Here is a 20739-nt window from a genome sequence, read left to right on the forward strand (position 1 = left end):
GAGCATCATTGGACTCCCAAGGCCGAGTGACACAGGTACAAAATCCCTATCGAGTTATGGGCTGGATTCTAATTTGGTTATTAAATTCCAGTATGTCCTATGTTGGGTTTAGTCTGATGTTCAAGGATATTTTGGGGCCATATTCAAAACCAGTGTATACATATGTGTGTGTATATATATATATACATAATCACATACATGTGTACAAATATTTGTTACATTACATATTTTGATCACCAGTCGCTTCGTACAAAAATCAATACGTGAATTCAATTCAAATTTAAATTTTCACTGTAACTTTTTTTCTGCCAAATATCCTATCCAAACAAATAATTAAGTATTGTTAGAGCTGAAGCATATTCTTTAGGGTGCTTTTTGGTCCACTGGTGTTTGCTTTTCATCTGGTTGAAATCCTTTATTGACCTGTTGGAGCGATGACTGAGGTACTGGTTCGTTTTCTCTGCTCTCCGGAAATTCCACACTGTTTTTCCTAAAATATTTCTTGTATATCACGTACGCTAGGAGACAATACACAGCAGATGAAACAAATTTCATAGTAATCAGCTGCCAACTTACGTTACACAGGCATTATAATTGGTGACTCTAAAAACAGTTGGCATTTTCTGTGGGTGGGAGGCAACTAGTGAGCACGACCCCCGCTCTGAGTTTCATGGATCACTCATGTTAAGAGGGGCGATTGCACTTCAGAAGGCCCTAGCACACAACGAGGGGCTGTGTGCTCACCTGATTTTGGCAGGCATCAGTTAGGTTGCTGATACTAACCAGTAACAACCACAGCAAGCACGTCTTCTGTGCCTACCATCTCCACAGGTCCTCAACAGATAAGCTAAGGTGCATTGTCAAGACCTTGTCTGCTGGTCTGTGTTGGAGGAGTTGAGCTGGAATAACTGTCTCTCCCAGCCTTCACTCACTTCTTCCCATGATAGTGGGGCCTTGGCTGATGGGTGATCAGCCTTCCTCTCTTCCATGAAGCTGCTAGTTTCTCATTGCAGCCATTTGTCAGCATATTTTTGAGATCAGCTTGCACCTGGACAGACTGGCCTGTGGTTGATGTATATGTGTGCTAAATGCACCCGTGGGAAGCAATGAAAAGGGGTGGTATTCACAAGCCCAATCTGGTCATTGTTGCCAGCTGTATTTTCTAATTACGCTTTATCGATTGAATACAATAAACGTGCTATTTTGTTTTCTAAGTATCTGATTTTTTTCCCTTCTACTTCTCATTTGGTTCTAAAGTCAATAGGGGAAGAGACGGTATTATTTATTGGCACCCTCAGATTCCAGTACCTCACACTTAAAATTGATATAATAGTGCTATCTATCTCATAGGGCAATTGAGAGATAAAATGCTCAAGTGTGTAGTACAACCTTGGGAGATGACCAAGAGATCAGTAAACGCCAACTCTTGTGATGACACGCAGCTGAGAAAGACAACAGCCTGCTTCCAAGGTCTTAATATGTTAAAATCAATATCTCCATGGTTGGTCCCCACACTTCCAATCTATAAGTTTCGAAGCCACTGAGCTATTGACTCTATTGAATTGAACTTGTGGTTAATTAAAATATTCTACTTTTATTATGAACTGTTATGAGCCAGGAATCCTCACCTTAGCACTGATTTTATTTAACCAAACTATTTCCTCCTTCCTTTTTTCCTTCCCTCTTCCTGTCCCTCTTTCCTTTCATTGGTCCAAAAAACATTTAGACTTATAATCTTTTCACCAAAATATGTCTCTCAGCACTGCATGTCCTTAGGAGAAGCACCTCCTTGTTTATATTCTTGCTGCTAAAACTGTGGCAAAATATAAGACCAATGCTATTACCCACTTTTCCACTATTCCTTCAGCTTATCTCTTAATCCCTGTTGAATTAGTTATCTAACTAGTAAATCTATGTGACTGTCCTATCACCAGTCTACTTTCTCTGGTTCGTCTGGTAGATGCTGCTAGTAGTTATTTGGAAAAATCCCACAGTGCCCCAAATTGGGTGCATCGCCAGCAAAGAGAAAACAAGCTAATTAGGCCACGGAGCCCTCTGTCCTGGATTGGTGATAACTCAGTGGAACGTTTCTAATGGATCCAGAGGGTCCTATTCTAGGAAGGAACACTGTGCTTCGAGAATGACATTTAAGACTGCAGCGCGGAGAACGATTAGCTCCCATGGGCCAGTTGAATACCTATTGGAGCTAAGTGAGAAAGCAAAACTGTACCTCTGGTCATTGGATCACTTAAGGGTCATGTTAATTTTTCATCCGCCTTCACTATGCTGTCCCTGTTAAAGTGCCATGAAGCTTAAAGATGAAGTTTCTTTATTAAAAATAAACAAAACCAGAGTTTGAAAACAAAGGTCAAATATCACCAGTCATTAGAAAATGTTGAGAAAAGTTTCAGGCGGGTGAAGGCTGGCAAGTGGCAGGGGCTAATGGATTTATCAAAGCTATATGCTACGTTAGAATAAAAAAAAGAAAATCAGACTTGCTATTCCTCGTACTTGAAATAAAGAATGAGTGTGCTTCAACGGTTTCAATTGTATGGCTACTAAAAATATATAAATAAATATAGACATATAAAAATAATATGTGCACACGTATATGTCTTCCAATATAACTTAGCCTCATCAGTGTCTGTTGTTACACCAATTTTCTGATAAATAAGCTATATGTGTGTGTGTGAGTGTGTGTGTGCATGCTCAGTCACTCACTGTATCTGACCTTTGTGACCCCGTGGACTGTAACCCTCCAGTCCATGAAATTTCTCAGGCCAGGACGCTGGAATGGGTTGCCATTTCCTACTCCAGGGAATCACTTTTCTCAGTACATCATCTTGATATGCTTAATATCAAGTCATAATAATATGGGCGATGTTTACCACCCACTTATTTCACTGCCAGGAACAGGGAATTAAAAACTGCCGTCCTGGCAACTGCGGGATTCCTCAGAGAAGCCATCCCCGTGGAGCGTGAGTGTGAGTGCTCCTCACCTGCCAGGAACAGTGCTCCCGCGACGATCTGGAAGATGCTGTAGATGAGGGGGAAGGTGAATATGAGGTTGAGCTCCTCAGGGGTGAAGGAGAGCTGCACGATGGTGGAGCACAGCTGTGTGTTCTGCATCCCTGTTTCCAAAGCGATGGTTCGGCACCTGAAGGAGAGGGCCAGAGAATCAGATTTTCCACCGGTTTGTTCTGGGTGTTGTTGCTTTGTTATTGTGTAACATTAGAAGCAGATATGAGCGTAGAAAACTTACGGTTACCAAAGGGGATGGCGGAGGGCGGGGAGGGGTAAACCAGGAGTTTGGGATTAGCAGATACACTCCGCTAGATATAAAGGAGATAATCAACAAGGGGACCCGCTACGCAGGGAACTATAGTCAATATCTTGTGCATTCATGTCTGCTCAGCCGCTTCAGTCGTGTCCGACTCTGCGACCCCATAGCCTGTAGCCCATCAGGCTCGTCTGTCCATGGGATTTTCCAGGCAAGAATACTGGAGTGGGTTGCCTTGCCCTCATCCAGGGGATCTCCCAGACCCAGGGATTGAACCTATGTCTCCTGCGTCTCCTGCATTGCAGGTGGATTCTTTACCCACGGAGCCACCTGGGAAACCCTCAATATCTTCTAACAATCTATAATGGAAAAGAATTTGAAAAATAATATGCACATATGTATAACAATCACTTCGCTGTACACTGGAAGCTAACACAACACTAAATTATTCTAAAAAAAAACTACTCCAGAAAAAAAAGCAAATATGAGAATAAGTACATATATATGTATGTATAAATATATCTGTTTTAATGCATTTATTCATATAGTTTTATTTATATTAAACAAACATGTAACTTATTAATATACAATTAGATAATATAGATATTTTATCTTTTCTCTACATATACATGATGAAATCTTACTCTAGTCACCCTAATGATTGCTGTAATAATGAGAAAATGGATATAAGCCTCTATGAAACCTCTATGACAACCTAGAGGAGTGAGATAGGGAGGGAGGTAGGGGGTGTATGAGAGGGAGGGGACATCAGCCTGTGGCTGATTCATGGTGATGGATGGCACAAACCATCACTAACTGTAAAGTAATTATCCTCCAAATAAAAATAAAATCAAATTAAAAAATAAACGTTAAAAAGTCTTGTGTAAAGAAAAGCTGCTGTTACTGTTTTCTCCTTTTTAAAAAAAATTTGAGGTTTATAATATTAAAAAAATTGAGGTTTATAATATTTCTGGTCCAGAGGAACAAGGAACACCAGTTAGCTTATTTTACTCTCTGAGCAGTAGACAACATCTTGTCATCAATTTCTATACTGCACATATGTATAATTTACTTATGTTATATTTAATATATTGGATAATATTCATTTATAAGTAATATATACTTATTTAACATAACACTGAATAAATTTTATATAAATAACAATTATAAAATAAAACTACATTCCGATGTGCTGGTTGGAGATGAAATATCCTTCCTTGTAGCAGGCCCACATGTGCTAAAACCTGTGTAGGCCATGAGTTCATCTAGAGGAGCCTTGTAGGTCACAAGGCCGATGTGGATGCTTCTGCTGAAGTCATTTTGTTTGGAGAATAAGAGTATGTGACTGCAGAAGAGCTCAACAGGCACTGTATGGGGAGGGGTCCAGGAGGATTTGAACAACAAGAGGCAGTCAGTGTTGTCTTTCTGGGGAATGTGCATAATTTAGGAATGAATGCATCTACTCAGAGTGATGTATTCAGAAATAGGGTGAATGTTATGATAGGTGAGAAATTTTGAATTTACCTTGTATTTGCAGCTGTTCTAGGTTGAATTGTATTTTCCTAGATATATATGCTAAGGTCCTAACCCTCAGGACCTCAGATTTTGACACTATTTGGAGATAAGGTCACTGAAGATACAATTATTAATAGTGAAGACAGATGATCTGGATGTACCCTAGTTCAATACGACCAGTGTCCTTATAAAAAGGGGGAATATGAACATAGAGACATCCTTAGAAAGAAGGCAATGTGAGGAGAAGCAGGAAGACGCATCCATCAGCCAAGGGGAGGGACCTGAACAGACTCCCCTTCATTCCTCATAAAGGACCAATCCTGCTGGCGCCCAGATTCTGGACGTCTATCCTCTAGAGCTGGGAGACAAATTTCTGCTGTTGCAGCCTCTCAGGTTTTGGTGCTTTGTTTGAGCAGCCCTAGCAAATGAGCTGGGCTTCCCAGGGGGCTCAGTGGTAAAGAATCTGCCTGCTGATGCAGGAGATGCAGGTTTGATCCCTGGATCAGGAAGATCTCTTGGAGTAGGAAAAGGCAACCCACTCCAGTATTCTTGCCTGAGAAATTTCAGGGAGAGAGGAGCCTGGCAGGCTACAGTCCATGAGGTTGCAAAGAGGTGGACACGGCTGAGCGCGTGTGCACACACCCACATGGAGCAGAAGAATACAGCGGCTATTACAGAAGAAAATTCCTAGTCTGATTTACTAAAAACACCGTACCTGTGCCAGGACTGACCGGCGATTTTGGCCAGAACAAACCCTAAGGAGTAGCCAGCTATGGGAAATATGGTTCCTATGATCCAGAGTTTGGGGTGTATGATCCAGGCGCTCTGGTAGAGCACACCTCCAACCACGGCTATGAGCACTATGAGCAGGGCGCCTGTGATGGATCCAATCTGGAAGAAAGACACAACAGTAGCAACAATCGTGAGTCAAAGCAAACTCAAGTACTCTTTTGGGAGAAGAAGCCTAAGGCTCTCTGTCCTTCTGGGAAAATGAGAACAGTGACCCCTCTGGGTGTCTCTTGCTCGATGGTCGTGGTAGACCCATGGGAAATGCTGGTGCTTGCTCCACGCTTCCAGTTATAGGAAGATTTCTAGGACCTGCTGTTAATCTCAGTTAGCCTGAAGAAGATGTTCTACTTGCAATCATCCTTGTCACGGCGGGGAGAACCCACTCTAGGAAGAATCAGAAGACCTGGCTTCCAAATTCACCTCCCTCTGCCCGCCTTTCTTAGGTCAGTCATGAAACCTCTTCGAGTCACAGCTTTTTCATCTAGGATTGAAGATGAAATCCTCCCCTAGTCACCTTTTATGATTGTCTTGGTAATGAGAAAATGGAGATGAAACTCTATGAAAGTTAAAAAGGCATGGGCGAGCCAAACCAGTGTTATTGCTTTCTCCTTTTCACATTAGAAAAAGAAAAAAATGGAGATTATATATATATATATATTTGTGAGAGGAAAAAAAGAACACTAAATGGCTTATTTTACCCACTGGGAAGTGGAATCTGTCCATATATATACATCTTTTTTTTTTCCTTTTGAACTTTTTATTTTGTATTGGGGTATGGCCGATTAACAGTGTTGTGATAGTTTCAGGTGAACAGAGAAGGGATTCAGCCATACATACGGCCCATGTCTATATATCTGTATCATCTATGTCCATTTCATCTGGTTAGAATATAGTTGGTAAGAGGGAATGAATGGTTACTCATTATATATATCATCATTTGTATATATATATATATATATATATATATAATTTTCTATCTATATATGTGTGTAATATATACACATTATATATTTAATATATTTTTATATCTATATATATACACTTACCAACATACACACACACATATATATGTATATAAATATAAAATCTGTCAATTGCCAGGCACTGGATTGGCCATACAGATACAGGGGAAGGAAAGACATGACCTATTTTCTAAGACAGCTGTCTAGATATATTTTATAATACAAACCCACATGCTGCTGCTGCTGCTGCTGCTGCTGCTAAGTCACTTAAGTCATGTCCGACTCTGTGTGACCCCATAGATAGCAGCCCGCCAGGCTCCCCCGTCACTGGGAGTCTCCAGGCAAGAACACTGGAGTGGGTTGCCATTTCCTTCTCCAATGCATGAAAGTGAAAAGTGAAAGGGAAGTCGCTCAGTCGTGTCCGACTCTTGGCGACCCCATGGACTGCAGCCCACCAGGCTCCTCCCTCCATGGAATTTTCCAGGCAAGAGTACTGGAGTGGGGTGTCATCGCCTTCTCCAACAAACCCACATAGCAGATGTAAAATAAAGTGCTGTGCATGTACAGAGTAGAAAAAAGCCAAGAGGTGACATTTGAACGGGTGAACTGGGAATCCCAAAGGGTGGATAGAAACTTGCCATGTGGACAGGGAAGGGCATTCCAGAGGAGTGGGCTGCATGTCTACAAACAAAGGCCCCTTAGAAGGGGCTTTCTGGTCCAGTGAGAAAACCAGTTCAGCTGATGGAGAGACGCGTCATTGCAGCGCACACGTTGGGGCACTGAGTGTGATGCTTGTGCCACGAGTGACATGGGACGCTTACCTTAAGGATGATCTTGGCTTTACGGGGCCACTTGTGGTTAACATACATTCCCACGGAGACGGGAACAACAAGAGCCACCAGAGATATACCTGAAGGTAACGGAGAGCGGTGTGATTGACAGCGCGCAGCACAGGCAAGATGCAAACAAGCATAAGCGGCCTCCAGAAGGGTTAGGGTATAGATCAGACTCCTTTCTTGAATACACTAAATGACTGAGAAACAAATAACCTCCCCCAACTCTACTTCTTCACCTACTCCAGTAAATAACTCAATATTTCTGGTGGAAAAATCGATTGTATTGATGATATAAATCCTTTTCTTAAATCCTAGATTTATTTTTTTTTTGGACTTCCTTATACTATCAATTGATATCTTTTAGTTTCAGCTTGTCAGCATCGACAGTTTCAAGTTGTCGGCTTATTTGGCTTTGGAGTTTTATATCCTATGAAAAATATCTTTTCAAAGTGTGTGTGTGTGTGTTTGTGTATGTATTCTTGAGGTGTACAAGGATGGTAGTTAACATCTGTCTGTTACTTCACAGTAGCAGAAATAAAAGAAAAGAGTTCAGGATTCTGCAGGCATTCTGTGGCTAATGACTTTGAGTTAAGATTGACTAGGGTGATTCAAACCTGCAGCAGAGAGGTGAGACAATAGGTTGAAAAAGCATGCTTTAAATTTTCCATGAGATAATATATTTGTCGACCTCTCAAGTAATTATACTTCTTTGCAGGAACGTGCTCACCCAGCCAGATAAAAGAGTCATACTTCAATTTCTCCATGTTAAATTTACTGCTGTTCTTGTGACATGTGGTTTGTTTCTCCTTATTACTTAACACTCATTTGTCCAATGGCTGCTTTTATATAATACACCACCATACAACTTGAAACTTCTCACAGGCTGTTTCTTTTTCAGACATCCTTTTAAAGCACCAGGAGAAAGTGGAGTCGAATAATGCAGTTCTGAGTGTGGGTGTTGCTTGGTACTGGAGTAGATTGAACTAGGACTGGGAAATGGATTCTAGATTCCAGGGCTGTAAATGTCAATTTAAAACGAATATAATAGTGATAAAAACATACTGTCTTTGCAGCCTTCTGGCCCTCTTGGCAGTATAAGGGTCTGCAATGACTTTTTCCCAGAAATTACACGATGGGATTAAGTAATAGCTAAGCGTACCAAGAGCAGGAAAAGAAAAAAAGAAAAATAGGAATGAAAGAAGGAGGAGAAAATGGTGGGATAAAGGAAATGAAAAAGGGTCACTGATGGGCATACTGGTAAGAGCTCCTAGAAAAATCCCCTTTGGAGGCCCTTGCATCCCGCTCTTGGGAGGAACAGTCTTCCTCTGGGTCTCCAGACTGTTCCCTAAAGGGATGTTTGTCCGCCTTAAAGGAAAACCATGCTGATGCACGTCAACCGTCCTGTAGCGTCTTCCATCTGGGGACCGATACTGCGATTGGAATGTGAGTGTGATTGGGCTTCGGTGATATATTTGTCACATGTTGGGTCTGTGCAAAGGCAGCCCAGCTCCATGTTCGGCCCCTCCTTGCTGAGTCTTTATCTTCTGGGGGCAGCCTGAGGCTACAGGATACACACGCAAGCAGGACCAGCTGCTCAAGTCGATGGCAGAATTGCATTTCCTGTCTTGATCCTTATGGGACCGCATAAAGTTTGAAAGTTGATTCAGAGTTGGCTGGAAAAGACACACTTTGCCCTTCGTCTCGTTCAGAGTGTAGGACTCCCGCCTGGAAAGGTGGGTTGTTGCCATCCTTTACTCCCCAGCAGGATGGATCTTGTGCACCTCCTTATCCTTCGTGTGCCTGAGCTCTCTGTGGCAAATACCCGTCTATTTCGATGTGAAAGCATCTGCTTACAGTCGTGCCATTTGAACCGTAACTGGGTCTTTAATCAAGTTTACATGGCAGGTACCGGAGGGAAGAAGGGAGAAAGAAAAAAAGAGAAGGAAAGAGAATGGGGAACAGAGTCACGTAGTGGAACCTGGAGCCAGACAGACCCAGAGCGGGACCTTATTTACAAGCTGTGAGAATTGTGAGTCCTTTATGGCCCTGAGCCTTTGTTTCCCCATCTGTGGAATGGGTGGCATTCTGTCTCACGGTGCTGATGTGAGAATCTGATGGTGAAGTGGATGCACGGTTCCTGGTCCTAGACTTCTTCAAATGCTTCGAGGGAGGAGGAGAAACAGCAGCTCGCTGCAGTGTTTGCGGCGTTACCAGCTGCGCAAGTGGCCTTGGTCTCTACCTAGCTCTCATCCTCTGAAGGGACTCAGGGCGTGTTTGCTGAGTTATCAGAACGTCAGAAGCACCGTATGGGAGCTGGGCACAATGGCCCTGCCCACGGAGCAGGGTGAGAGCAGACGGGAGGGCTACTCCCAGCTTCCCCGTCATCTTGGACAAATTAAACATATGCCCTGAGCCTAAATTGACTTGTTGAAAAAGTTGGGATAATGTCTTGCTAATTAATCAGGTTGTGTGTTTTACACATTAAAGGATAGCAAGAAAATTAGGTTGGAAAACAGGCCCGGACAAAATGGTGAATAAGCGGAGTTAATATCTTTGTTTGGCAGGCTCTCATTGAAGATTTTTAAAATCTTTTCCTCTATGTTTCTCTTCAATTTTCTTTTCTTTTTTGCCCTTCATGTCTTGCATGATGATGTCTTTCTCCTTTGGGGTACTAATGAATTTTTCTCACTTTCTTTTCCTTGCTATCAATCATTCACACTGTAGTTAGAATTTCCCAATATTGCCATGGGGCATTTCCCAGAAGGGAATAAATATTAAGAGGAGGATACTTTAAGACTTAACTTTTTTCTTAAACAACAAGTGATTTAGAATTAAAAATTCTCATTCAGCAGACAGGTTCTGTGAGAAGTGTATACCACTCAAACAAATTGCAACCTTCCCAGGCAGCAGACTGGGGGCTGAGCAGCATGAGGCCCAGGCAGGTGGTTGTGCAGGGTCAGCTAAGTCCTGCTTGGATGACACCTGGCAGGAACGAGTTCCCTGGGGTTAGTAGAAGGACCACCGGAGGGGAAATACCATACTGAACATGTGTGCCAAAAAGAACCGTTTTTTGGGGAGGGATGGGGAAGGGGTTGTCTAACGGCCGTGGTAGGAATAGAGAGAAAGTAGAGACCATCTGAAGATACTACAGTTCAGATTGTCCCCAGGGGGTGTGCCAAAGTTTGTTCTGATTCAGTTGTGTAGATCTGAATCATTTTTTTTTTTTTTTAAATCACAGAACCAATCTTTATTAGACATGGAAGCCACCCAGGACAGCTTCCCATGCCAACAGGAATCCTTTTTACAACCAAGAATCTTTCTGAGGCACCATTCAGTCTTTGCTCACGTGCGCCCTTCCATGGGACCTCCACACCTCTTTGTGGCAGCCCACTAGGGAGACGCGTGTCTCCAAGGGCAGCAGAGAAGAGACTCTTAGCATACCAGCGATGGGTCCTGATGTACTAACTCACCACATCTCAGCTGCGATGGTCCTGGTTCTGGCCGATACCTGCTTTTTGTAGACCAGGAAGCATCCTGTCCTGCCCTTCACCCCACGTTCCACCAGGGACCTAATCTCCCACCATTATTTGTTCCCCTAGAAATAGAACAAAGCCCTTTGGGTGTCGAGGTGACCATCTGGGAGCTGAGACGGGTGGACACAGAGTTACAGCTCGCACACTGGACTCCTGGGACGGGATATACAAGCTGGGTCGGTAGTTCATCTTCTGAATTAAGACATGGTCCCCAGGGGACAGTTATAAACAGCGTGTTTCACCTGAAGGCTTCTCATGGCTGTTGCTTCCTGGGTGCCCTCTTTCGAAATCATTAGTGGAATGTTTTTCCGGATTTCTTTAATTTGAGTATTTGGGAGCAAACTCATTCCCCCTGGATTAGTTGTGCTCTGGGTTATGGGAAGGACAGAGCCTCCTGAGCACCAGGCTCTAGTCTCCTTAGGTCCAGACGGCTGTGCCCAGGGGTCCCTCCCATCAGCCCCTCTCCCTGGTGATTTCAGTGGAAGAAAAAACTGATTCTCCCATGGGCTCAAGGTTTGGAATTCAGATTCTGCTAATCCTCATTCAAACGCAGGCAAGACTTGTCCTAACGTCCCTTGCTGTTGTTCAGTCACTAAGCCATGTCTGGTTCTTTGCAGACCCCACGGACTGCAGCACACCAGGCTTCTCTGTCCTTCAGTATCTCAAGGAGTTTGCTCAAACTCATGTCCACTGAGTCAGTGATGCCATCCAACCATCTCATCCTCTGTCACCCCCTTTCCCCCTTGTCTTCAATCTTTCCCAGCATCAGGGTCTTTTCCAATGAGTCAGTTCTTCACATCAGGTGGCCAGAGTACTGGAGCTTCACCTTCAGCATCAGTCCTTCCAGTGAATATTCAGGACGGATCTCCTTTAGGATGGACTGATTGGATCTCCTTGCAGTCCAAGGGACTCTCAATAATCTCCAACACCACAGTTCAAAAGCATCAATTCTTCAGCGCTCAGCTTTCTTTATGGGTCCAACTCTCACATCCATACATGATTACTGGAAAAACCGTATCTTTGACTATATGGAACTTTTTCGGCAAAGTGATGCCTCTGCTTTTTAATACACTTCCTAGGTTTGTCCTAACTTTTCTTCCAAAGAGCAAGCATGCACAGACTATAGAGGGTGTGAGAGGTGAGGTCTAGCTGAGGCTGAGCCTGGCCTGAAGCTAGCCAGGGGCAAGCAGACGGGAGCCTGGCCAGGCTCAGGGTCTGGCCTGCCAAGTGACTTACCTATGTTATCATAGGGAATCACGATCATCCCCGTGTCGACCCACATTTTGGTGTAGATTAACAGGCACAGCGGCATCATCCCCAGGGCGAGCAGCGTGGAGCAGGTGGTCATGCTGACGCTGGAAGGAAATGGGCCAGTTGACATGGTCACCTGGGCTTTCGAGGGGAGAGGTGGTTTCCTTTCTCAACCCATGCTCAGAAAGTCCTGCCAAAGACTCTCTCCAAACCGTACCATCCGGTCTGATGGATGGAAATATGCATGTCCTGTGCAGGCCACACCAGGGACAAGATGGTGAGATCTGTACTGAGTCCCTTTCTATCCTGTCTCCCTCCCCATTGCTTCTCGGGCCTCCCTTGGTGGTTCAGACATTAAAGGATCTGCCTGCAATGCGGGAGACTCAGGTTCAGTCCCTGGGTTGGGAAGATCCCCTGGAGAAGGAAATGGCAACCCACTTCAGTATTCTTGCCTGGAGGATCCCATGGACAGACGAACCTGGCGGGCTACGGTCCATGGGGTTCACAAAGAGTCAGACAGGAGAGCAACTGACACTTTCACTTTCCATTGCTTCTCAAGCATCAGAGAGGATATTTTGTGACAACTTAAACTCATTGTTAAACGAGGTACAAGGTGCTTGGGCATGCCGCCCTGAGAACCTTCAATCAGAGAATAGCAAACATATTTACACCTGCCAAGACTTCATGGGCTTTGGCGTGTCTGTGCAGCTTGAGACAAGATGGGTCTCCACAGCCCCTGAAGGAGAACGAATGTCCTCCCACATTCGAGGGAATGTCCCTCCCACATTAGAGGGACGAAGTCTCAGTGTCTTTCCTTAAAGCAGTCAAATTATTCCTCGACACCCCCCCACCCCTGCCCCAAAGCTTGAGAAAAGGAGAGGAAACTGACTTCAAAAACCAAAGAGACCAGGAGAGCAGGCAGGGTGGACCTCATTTCTACTTCTGCTAAGAGATTTAGCAAATGGAGTTCAGCAGGACCAGGGTCTGGGACTTCCCTGGTGGTGCACTGAATAATTCATCTGCCAGCACGGGGGAAATGTGTTCATTCCCTGGTCTGGGAAGACCCCGTATGCCACGGGGCAACTAAGCCCAGGAGCCACAGCTACTGAGCCCGTGGGGCACAGCGACTGAGGCCCAAGCACCTACAGCCTGAGTTCTGCAAAGAGAGAGGCCCCCCGCAACAAGAAGCCCGACCACTGTAACCAAGAGTAAACCCTGCTCGCTGCAACTAGAGAAAAGCCTGCACAAGGCTGCAGAGACCCGGGCAGCCAAAAATACAGAATAAATAAGTAAAATTATATATAAAAAACTTCAAAGAGAACCAAGGTCTGGGAGTCTCCTCCCAAGAGCATCCGCGTGTGAATGAGTGGACCTGGCTGAGTAGGAGGACATCGGCTCTGGAGGTGGAGGGTATGGAATGATGCTTTTTCAGCACCACTGCGTGGATGGAGGGCTTTCGGGTTAGGGGGGTCTTCCAGTCTCTGCAAGGTACTCGGGGCGTGGTGGTGGTGGTGGTGGGTGCATAGACTCTTCCCAGGAAATGGGGCCCTTAGACGGCTGGGCCCGACCCTGCCCAGCTGGCCAGCTACGTGATTCTTAGCTTACGTGACTTCTCTTGGCCAGTTTCCTTCTCTGTGAAATGAAGATCATAATCGTTACCACCTCACAGGCTGAGGGACCCAGTGTGTCCAGCACTTAGAATGATTCAAGGAGCTCATAAAAGCCAGTTAGCCCTAACCCTGTCTGGCCACTGGGTATGTGTGTATATGTGTGTGTGTGTGCTGTCTTTCAGTACAGAGACATTTTCCTGAAAAGCCCTCTAATAGTTGTAGCACTGAGACTATCAGAGTAGTAATTTCTTAAAGGGATTATACATGGGCTTCAAGGAAAATATTAAATTACTTGTACCACCAGCTCCCCCCTCCCCTCGTCCCCCTCAAAAACCCCAGTTTTTGCAAAATAAAGAATAGGGCAATGTTTATCAGGGGGCTTAACTTGCCTGATAATCTTTAAACAAACAACAGAATGAACTCATTTAAAATATGTTTAAAGGATTTAGAAAAAAAAATTTGTCTTAATAGAGCTAAAATAGTGTAACAGCAAACAATGCTGAGGATATACGTAAAGTATTTCCAAGAGGTTCAGTCTATTATGGTGACAGGTTACCTTAACTTAGATACACGAGAGGATGCTAAAGGCAGAGTTCTATGCCAGAATAAGAAGGTAATTCGTCATAAACAGTGCTTGATCCTACTTATAAGTAAAATCCTGGAGTTCATAGACAATTTTTCCCCCCTCTCCTCCTTTGTCATTCTCTTTTTTATCTTTTATTTTAAAAAATAAATTGGGATGGATTTAAAGTTATCCCCATAGTCAAATTACTTTAATTCCAGCACATCCAATATGGTTTCCAGAGTGGAGATGACAAGAGCCGGGTGGAGAAGGGGACAGTGTTCATTACCCAGATCACAGCGAAGAGAAAGGTGAGTCCTTTTTGTTTTCAACCATGAGAACACCTTTTGAGAGGAAGTCTGTTTCTCCCCTTATTTTTCTTTCAAATTTCTTTGTAAGAGCTTCAATTCTGACTCATTGCCAAGACAATTTGTGAAGTTGTATCCTGGTTTTGAGTTTGGCAAGAGCAGTTTCACAGAGGCCAGGAGGAGGGCCAAGGCAGGAGCTGGAGAAGGGGACGGTTTAGATTTAGTGGCCACCGGGAGTGGTAAATCACTGCAGAGGGCACGAGAATGGAAGGGTTGAACTACTCGAAATGAGATGAAAACCAACTCAGATAAGTGATTTTAAGGAGCAACATAGGAGGATAAATTAACAAAAGGAAAAGGTCATTTTATATAAAAAATCAGAAGTTCTGCAAAGAGCAAGGAGGAGAAGGCAGGAGGAGAAGCGGACGACAGAGGATGAGGTGGTTGGATGGCATCACCAACTCAATGGACATGAGTTTGAGTAAGTTCCGGGAGGTGGTGAAGGACAGGGAAGCCTGGCGTTTTGCAGTCCATGGGGTCGCAAAGAGTCAGACTCGACTGAGTGACTGAACAACAGCAACAACAATAAACAGCAAAGAGGTCAGCAGTGGAAATACTATACCGTGTGTTTGCGTTTACCTTGGAAAAAGAGAAAACATAAGATAAGAAAAAAAAGAAACTTGGTTTAAATTCCTGTCTTAGCCCTATTCACTACCAGGGAAAATGTTTTTTCCTTCTTGTTTTGCTTTTGGAATTGAAAGAAAGCAATAAGTGAGAATTCAGTGAGTGTTGAGGAATTTGGTGAAGTCAGTGATAAAAACTGCAAAAGACTGTAATCATATTAGAAATGAAACACCAAATTTGAAACAGCAAAAGGAGTGAATATAGGTGAGGCTGGACCGCGGAAGCGATGACATAGCATCAGCATGGAACGGAGGCTCGGAGTCTGGACAGGGATAAATGGATAGATCTGGATTCTGACTTGGACTCTCACATACACTGACTATTACCTCTGTCAAGGTCTGGAGCCTTAATTTCATCATTTATCAAATGCAGAAAGTAATAGCATTAATACTAACCTATCAGAGGATTAGTTTGAGGATTAAAATACACTGGTTGGATGGCATCACCGACTCAGTGGACATGAGTTTGAGTAAACTCCGGGTGTTGGTGATGGACAGGGAGGCCTGGTGTGCTGCAGTCCATGCGGTCACAATGAGTCAGACATGACTGAGTGACTGAACTGAACTAAACTGAGCTTATACTGTGAGTGGCTCCTAACAGCATCTACTAAGTGTTTGCCAGTAAATAAAAAGAAATGCTGCAGAGAGAGGCAAGGCTTGGTTCTTTTGAGGGGAAAAATAGAGTGAAATTCATATAGTGTTGAATTAATTCTTCAATGAGAGCTGGACATACATGTGGTTGAAATGGGAGGAACTGCTTTGAATTTGTGATAAGCCCGAGGGTCAGTCTAGAACAACTAAAATAACAGTAAACACAAACCTGGAAGATAAAAAAATATAATGGCACCTGGATAAAGAATAAAGGAGGTGGTAGGAAAATCTAGAAACTTTCCCTGCTTTTCTAGAAAATTTCCTACTTTCCTAGAAAATGATGGAAGGGAGTGTTGACTGTGCATAGCAATAAAGGAATTGGGGGGAACAGGAGAACGGGTGCACAGGCAGCAATTCCCCAAAGAAGTGAGAAAAAAGAAAACGGGAAGGATAAGTCCTTGGGTGGTATGGCAGTGGTTTACTTGCTAAGCCTTGCCTGGCTCTTGGGACCCCATGGACTGTAGTCCTCCAGTCTCCTCTGTCCATGGGATTCTCCAGGCGGGAATACTGGAGTGGGTGGCCACTCCTTCTCCAGGGGATCTTCACCACCCAGGGACTGAAATTCCATCTGCTGCACTTTAGGCAGTTTCCTGCTTTGCAGGTGGATTCTTTAAGGCCTGAGCCACCAGGGAAGCCTGTGCGGTGTGCCCAAGCCAGTGTTAAAGAAAGGGAGATTCAAAAACAGGGCAACTTTGCGTATAGAGCAGACACGGGGTTGGGCTCCCTGTGTTCACCCCCAGAACCGTGAGCCTGGGGCTCTGGCTAATTCACCTGAAAACACCTCTGTTTCTCCCCGAGACATTCTGTGCCTAATGCACCCGTGACAGGGCTAGAACAGGTGAAAACAGCTGTTTCCTGAGCAGATCCCCACGACAACTTTCTAGACTGGAGTGAAGGAGCTGAGCTACTACGTCAGTGGGCAAGGATTCTATTAGCAAGGTCTCTATTTTGTAATGTGTGTGTGTGCGTGTGTGTGTGTGTGTGTGTGTGTGTGTGTGTGTGTAGTCACCAGAGACTGCAAATCAATGACTTCCCTGGCGTCTCAGACAGTAAAGCTTCTGCCTGCAATGCGGGAGACCCGGGTTCGATCCCTGGGTCGGGAAGATCCCCTGGAGAAGGAAAGGGCAACCCACTCCAGTATTCTTGCCTGGAAAATCCCATGGACAGAGATGCGTGGTAGGCTGCAGTCCATGGTATTGCAAAGAGTTGACACGACCGAGTGATTTCACTTTCACTTTCCCAGGTTTTGGAAGAGATGATGGGGTGAGGGAGAGAGAATTTGATTTCCCCCTGAAACCACACCCAGGGAAGTGAAAGCCAAATGATACTGATTTGCTCCTGTTCCGTGGTATCTGGTCAACTAGTGCAGGTACCTGTTGGTATAATCAATCACATCTCAGCTGCCATTGCTAGAATTTAAGTCCCCAGAGTACAGAACTGGAAATACAAAGGTTAGAGAGAACTGTATCCACACACATGATCATGAGCCTTTAGTTATCCACTGCTCACAAGGAAAGAATAAAAAATGTTGGCAAATTGTTTCCCAATAGCTGAGATGTCACTTTCTTAATTTGCTCTAAAGAAAATCTATTTTTCTGAAGTTAGAAAATATTTTTAGAAGTATACTTTTCTAAAATATATTTTCTAAAGAAAAATATTTCAACAGTTTTTCCTCTAACAGATGCAAGGCATAATGCAATTCATCGCCTTCATCCTCTTTTCAAGGATTATTATTCCTGATACAGTATTACTTCTTCCACTAAAATGCAGTGGTGTCTTCTGGGTGATGGGTTCATAGAGCTGACTGTCCCTAAAAGAACTGAGAGCTTCCCTGGTGGCTCAGACAGTAAAGAATCTGCCTGCAATGCAGGAGACCTGGGTTTGATCCCTGGGTTGGGATCCTCTGGAGAAGGGGATACCCACTCCAGTATTCTTGCTTGGAGAATGCCATGGACAGAGGAGCCTCGGGGCTGCAGTCCATGGGGTCACAAAAAAGAAGAGCTGCTATGTTTTGTGAGTTGTCTTCTTCTCTTTGGAGGCATTTGAATCTTTAAATTGAGGTCAGGATTTGGCGGAAGCTTACTGCCATGAGACACAATCCTGCCCCTCTAATAGCTTGCCCCCCACCCCCAACTTCCTGTTTCTGTGCTGGGTAAAAGCACAGCAAAGCTTGAGAATTGGGCAAGCAAGTAGGTCCTGTGTGAAGAACGTTTATGAGATCAAGCAGGATTTACTTTGGGTGTGCCGCGTCTTTCACTGAGTCTTGTTTGAGCTCCAGAGAGGTGAAATTGCTAGAGGTATGATGACTGCCCTGGGCGGGTATTGGTGTTGTTCGTAAGACAAGGGGATCAGTGGAGTGCACACTTTCCAGGATGAACATTAATTTTCAACACCGCAGTCCTATAAGAGGACTTCGTCTGACTTGCTGAAGGATTCATCTACCCTGACTCAGCTGGGGGTTTTCCACTGCAATTTCAAACTCTACTTCTGGCTCTCTTATTTCTTAATATTTTTATTTCTTACAGGAATTGTTATGCAAGGGAAGCAAGATTACATAACCATCTCCTGTTTCCAGAGAAATAGAATTTCCTTTAAGCCACAGGAAAGTGTGAGTGAGAACCTTTAGATAAGGTTTTACTGTCTCAGCCCCCAGAAGGGAATCTACCCCCAAAGCTGATCAACTCAGCACCAAACACACTTTCCTGTCTTACAGATGATCACACGTGTAGCCTTACGTGGAGATACAGGCTCTTTCATTTTGTTGAAAAATTGCATTACGTAATATTACATAAAAGCTGTTTGGTGGCAAAGTCCTGTCTTCAACTCACTTCACCCCCCTCGACTCACTTGTAGATTCCCACCCCTGTGCCTCCATCCGGGTCACACTAAGCTGAAATGTAAGGAGGCCTTATTGCTATATGGCGGTTCACAGATTAACTAAACCTGAACAGCACTTGCCATCCTTTGCTCTTCACAGGACTTTCATTAGGAAAAAAAAAAAAAATCTGTTACAGGGAAGAGATGGTACTTCCTTATGTGAGAGAGATGTAACGTGAAGATATACGGTTGGTGGGATTTTTCTAAAGCTTCTGGAGAAATGGGCACCAGCAGAGCTTGAGGTGGCAGGCTCCCACGTGCCCACTTGGTGCTGGGTCAATCCGGAATCCAGTTTGACAGTTTGCAGTGATTACGTTTCTCCACCGTGAGTGTCTCTGTGAGTGTTGCTGCTGAGGGGGTGAACAGAGCCTGTTGCCTACTGCTCAGGGTTTAATAAGCACACATTACCCTGATACCCAGCTGGTTTGCAGAAATGCACACCTTTCACGGGAAATGAGGAATGGTGAGGGAAGGAAAAATGTATTTGTCTACTCAACTTGTAGCCTTAAAATTCTTGGTCCCCTCCCATTAATGCTTCACCTTATTCCGATTAGTTTTTTTTTTCCCCCTCAATGCTAGTTCAGATTAGCATAGGATGAAATGGACAAACATTGCAATTAAGATTAGTCTGTGGGAAGCAGAGAAACCATCCTCTGTTTGTTTTATAGGAAGTTAAGCCTAATTTTTTAAAAAACTGCTATAGTCTTTTTTTAATTTAATACCAGTAGAAGTGAAGCAAATGTACATTTAAAAAATGTTATTTTAGAGTTTATACCAAGAGAAAGCTGGTCCAAAAACACTGGCTGTGTTTGCTCATGGTCTCATCCTAGGGTCTGATGTTTACTGGACAGTTTGATTTCATGATTGCATTCAGGACTCATCACCACAAAGAAAGTTTTTGTTTTTGTTTTTCCTGATACCAAGGAAAAGTTTTTCAGGTGTAGCTTCTGGGTTGGAAAGAATTTCTTTTTTGGAAAAACTTGGACTCTTTTCCCAAAGAGAAACAGCAATTAACTGAGTTAGATTCAAAAACATGAACACAGAATAGAACCCATAAATTCACACAGCTCAGCAGCCGGGCAGGAAGGCGAGTTAAAGGCCTTTTGTCTCTTGTCTCAGCTGGACCCCATATCCATGGCAGAGCAGACGGGCATTCACGACGCCACAGGCTACTGAGAAGGTTAATTCAATGCCATTAATGTGGTACTGGGAGGTTTACAAATCTTACCTCAGGTCCATGTCGCCATCCACCCAATAGGCCAAGATGTTGGAGGCAGTCCCTCCCGGACAGCATCCCATGATGAGGACCACTACAGCTTGGATGGGGATGACGTCAAAGGCCACGGAGAGGATGAATCCCGTGAGGGGCATGATCCCGAACTGGCAGAGGAAGCCAATGCAGATGCCCCATGGTCGCTTTATGTGCCCGAGGAATTTCTTGAGTTCCACGTTGCACCCCATGGAGAACATCACCAGAGCCAACAGGGTGGTCAGGACGGCACTCAGGATCGCACTTAGAATGGCGTTGAAGTTGCTTTCTGGTACCAGACAGGACGTGCCATTGCAGACTGTTGCATTGGCCAAACAGACCATTGAGTTATCCATTGCTGGCTGTTCTGCTCAAACGCTCACTGAGGTCCACAGCAGTTCCAGCCCACTGCTCCTACTGGATAAATACCGTCCACTCCAGCTGCATCCAACTTTTAAACCCTTTTCAAACATGTGTCACCTGGTGTCTCCTTCCAAAGCCTCCTCAGAGAGGCAATAAAAAACAATAAATGCTAGAATGTCAGTTTCGAGAGGTAACCTTACAACACAGCACAAATTATGAATCATAAAAGCCCTGCCAAATTATTGGTCCAGACAGAGAATTCTAATTAAT

At 44.2% G+C, this 20739-nt stretch overlaps 1 protein-coding gene across 1 annotated transcript; it reads right to left on the reverse strand.

Moving 5' to 3' along the window:
* Positions 1 to 363: 363 nt before the first annotated feature.
* On the reverse strand, positions 364 to 20462 carry SLC10A2 (solute carrier family 10 member 2). Its single transcript, XM_068984379.1, has 6 exons — positions 20086 to 20462; positions 12152 to 12270; positions 7368 to 7456; positions 5511 to 5686; positions 3000 to 3157; positions 364 to 518 (listed from the first exon to the last, which is right to left on the reverse strand). The coding sequence occupies exons 1-6, from the start codon at positions 20460 to 20462 to the stop codon at positions 364 to 366; spliced, it is 1074 nt and encodes a 357-aa protein (XP_068840480.1).
* Positions 20463 to 20739: the final 277 nt, after the last annotated feature.

The sequence above is a fragment of the Capricornis sumatraensis genome, chromosome 12, assembly GCF_032405125.1.
Source record: "Capricornis sumatraensis isolate serow.1 chromosome 12, serow.2, whole genome shotgun sequence".
NCBI lineage: Eukaryota > Metazoa > Chordata > Mammalia > Artiodactyla > Bovidae > Capricornis > Capricornis sumatraensis.

Excerpts from the sequence above, each read along its gene's own strand:
- SLC10A2 (XM_068984379.1), bottom strand. The coding sequence starts at position 20,462 with ATGGATAACTCAATGGTCTGTTTGGCCAATGCAACAGTCTGCAATGGC. Across the intron at positions 12,271-20,085 it reads GATGGCGACATGGACCTGAG|CGTCAGCATGACCACCTGCT; the intron begins GTAAGATTTGTA and ends ATTTCCTTCCAG. Across the intron at positions 7,457-12,151 it reads GATTCCCTATGATAACATAG|GTATATCTCTGGTGGCTCTT; the intron begins GTAAGTCACTTG and ends CGTTACCTTCAG.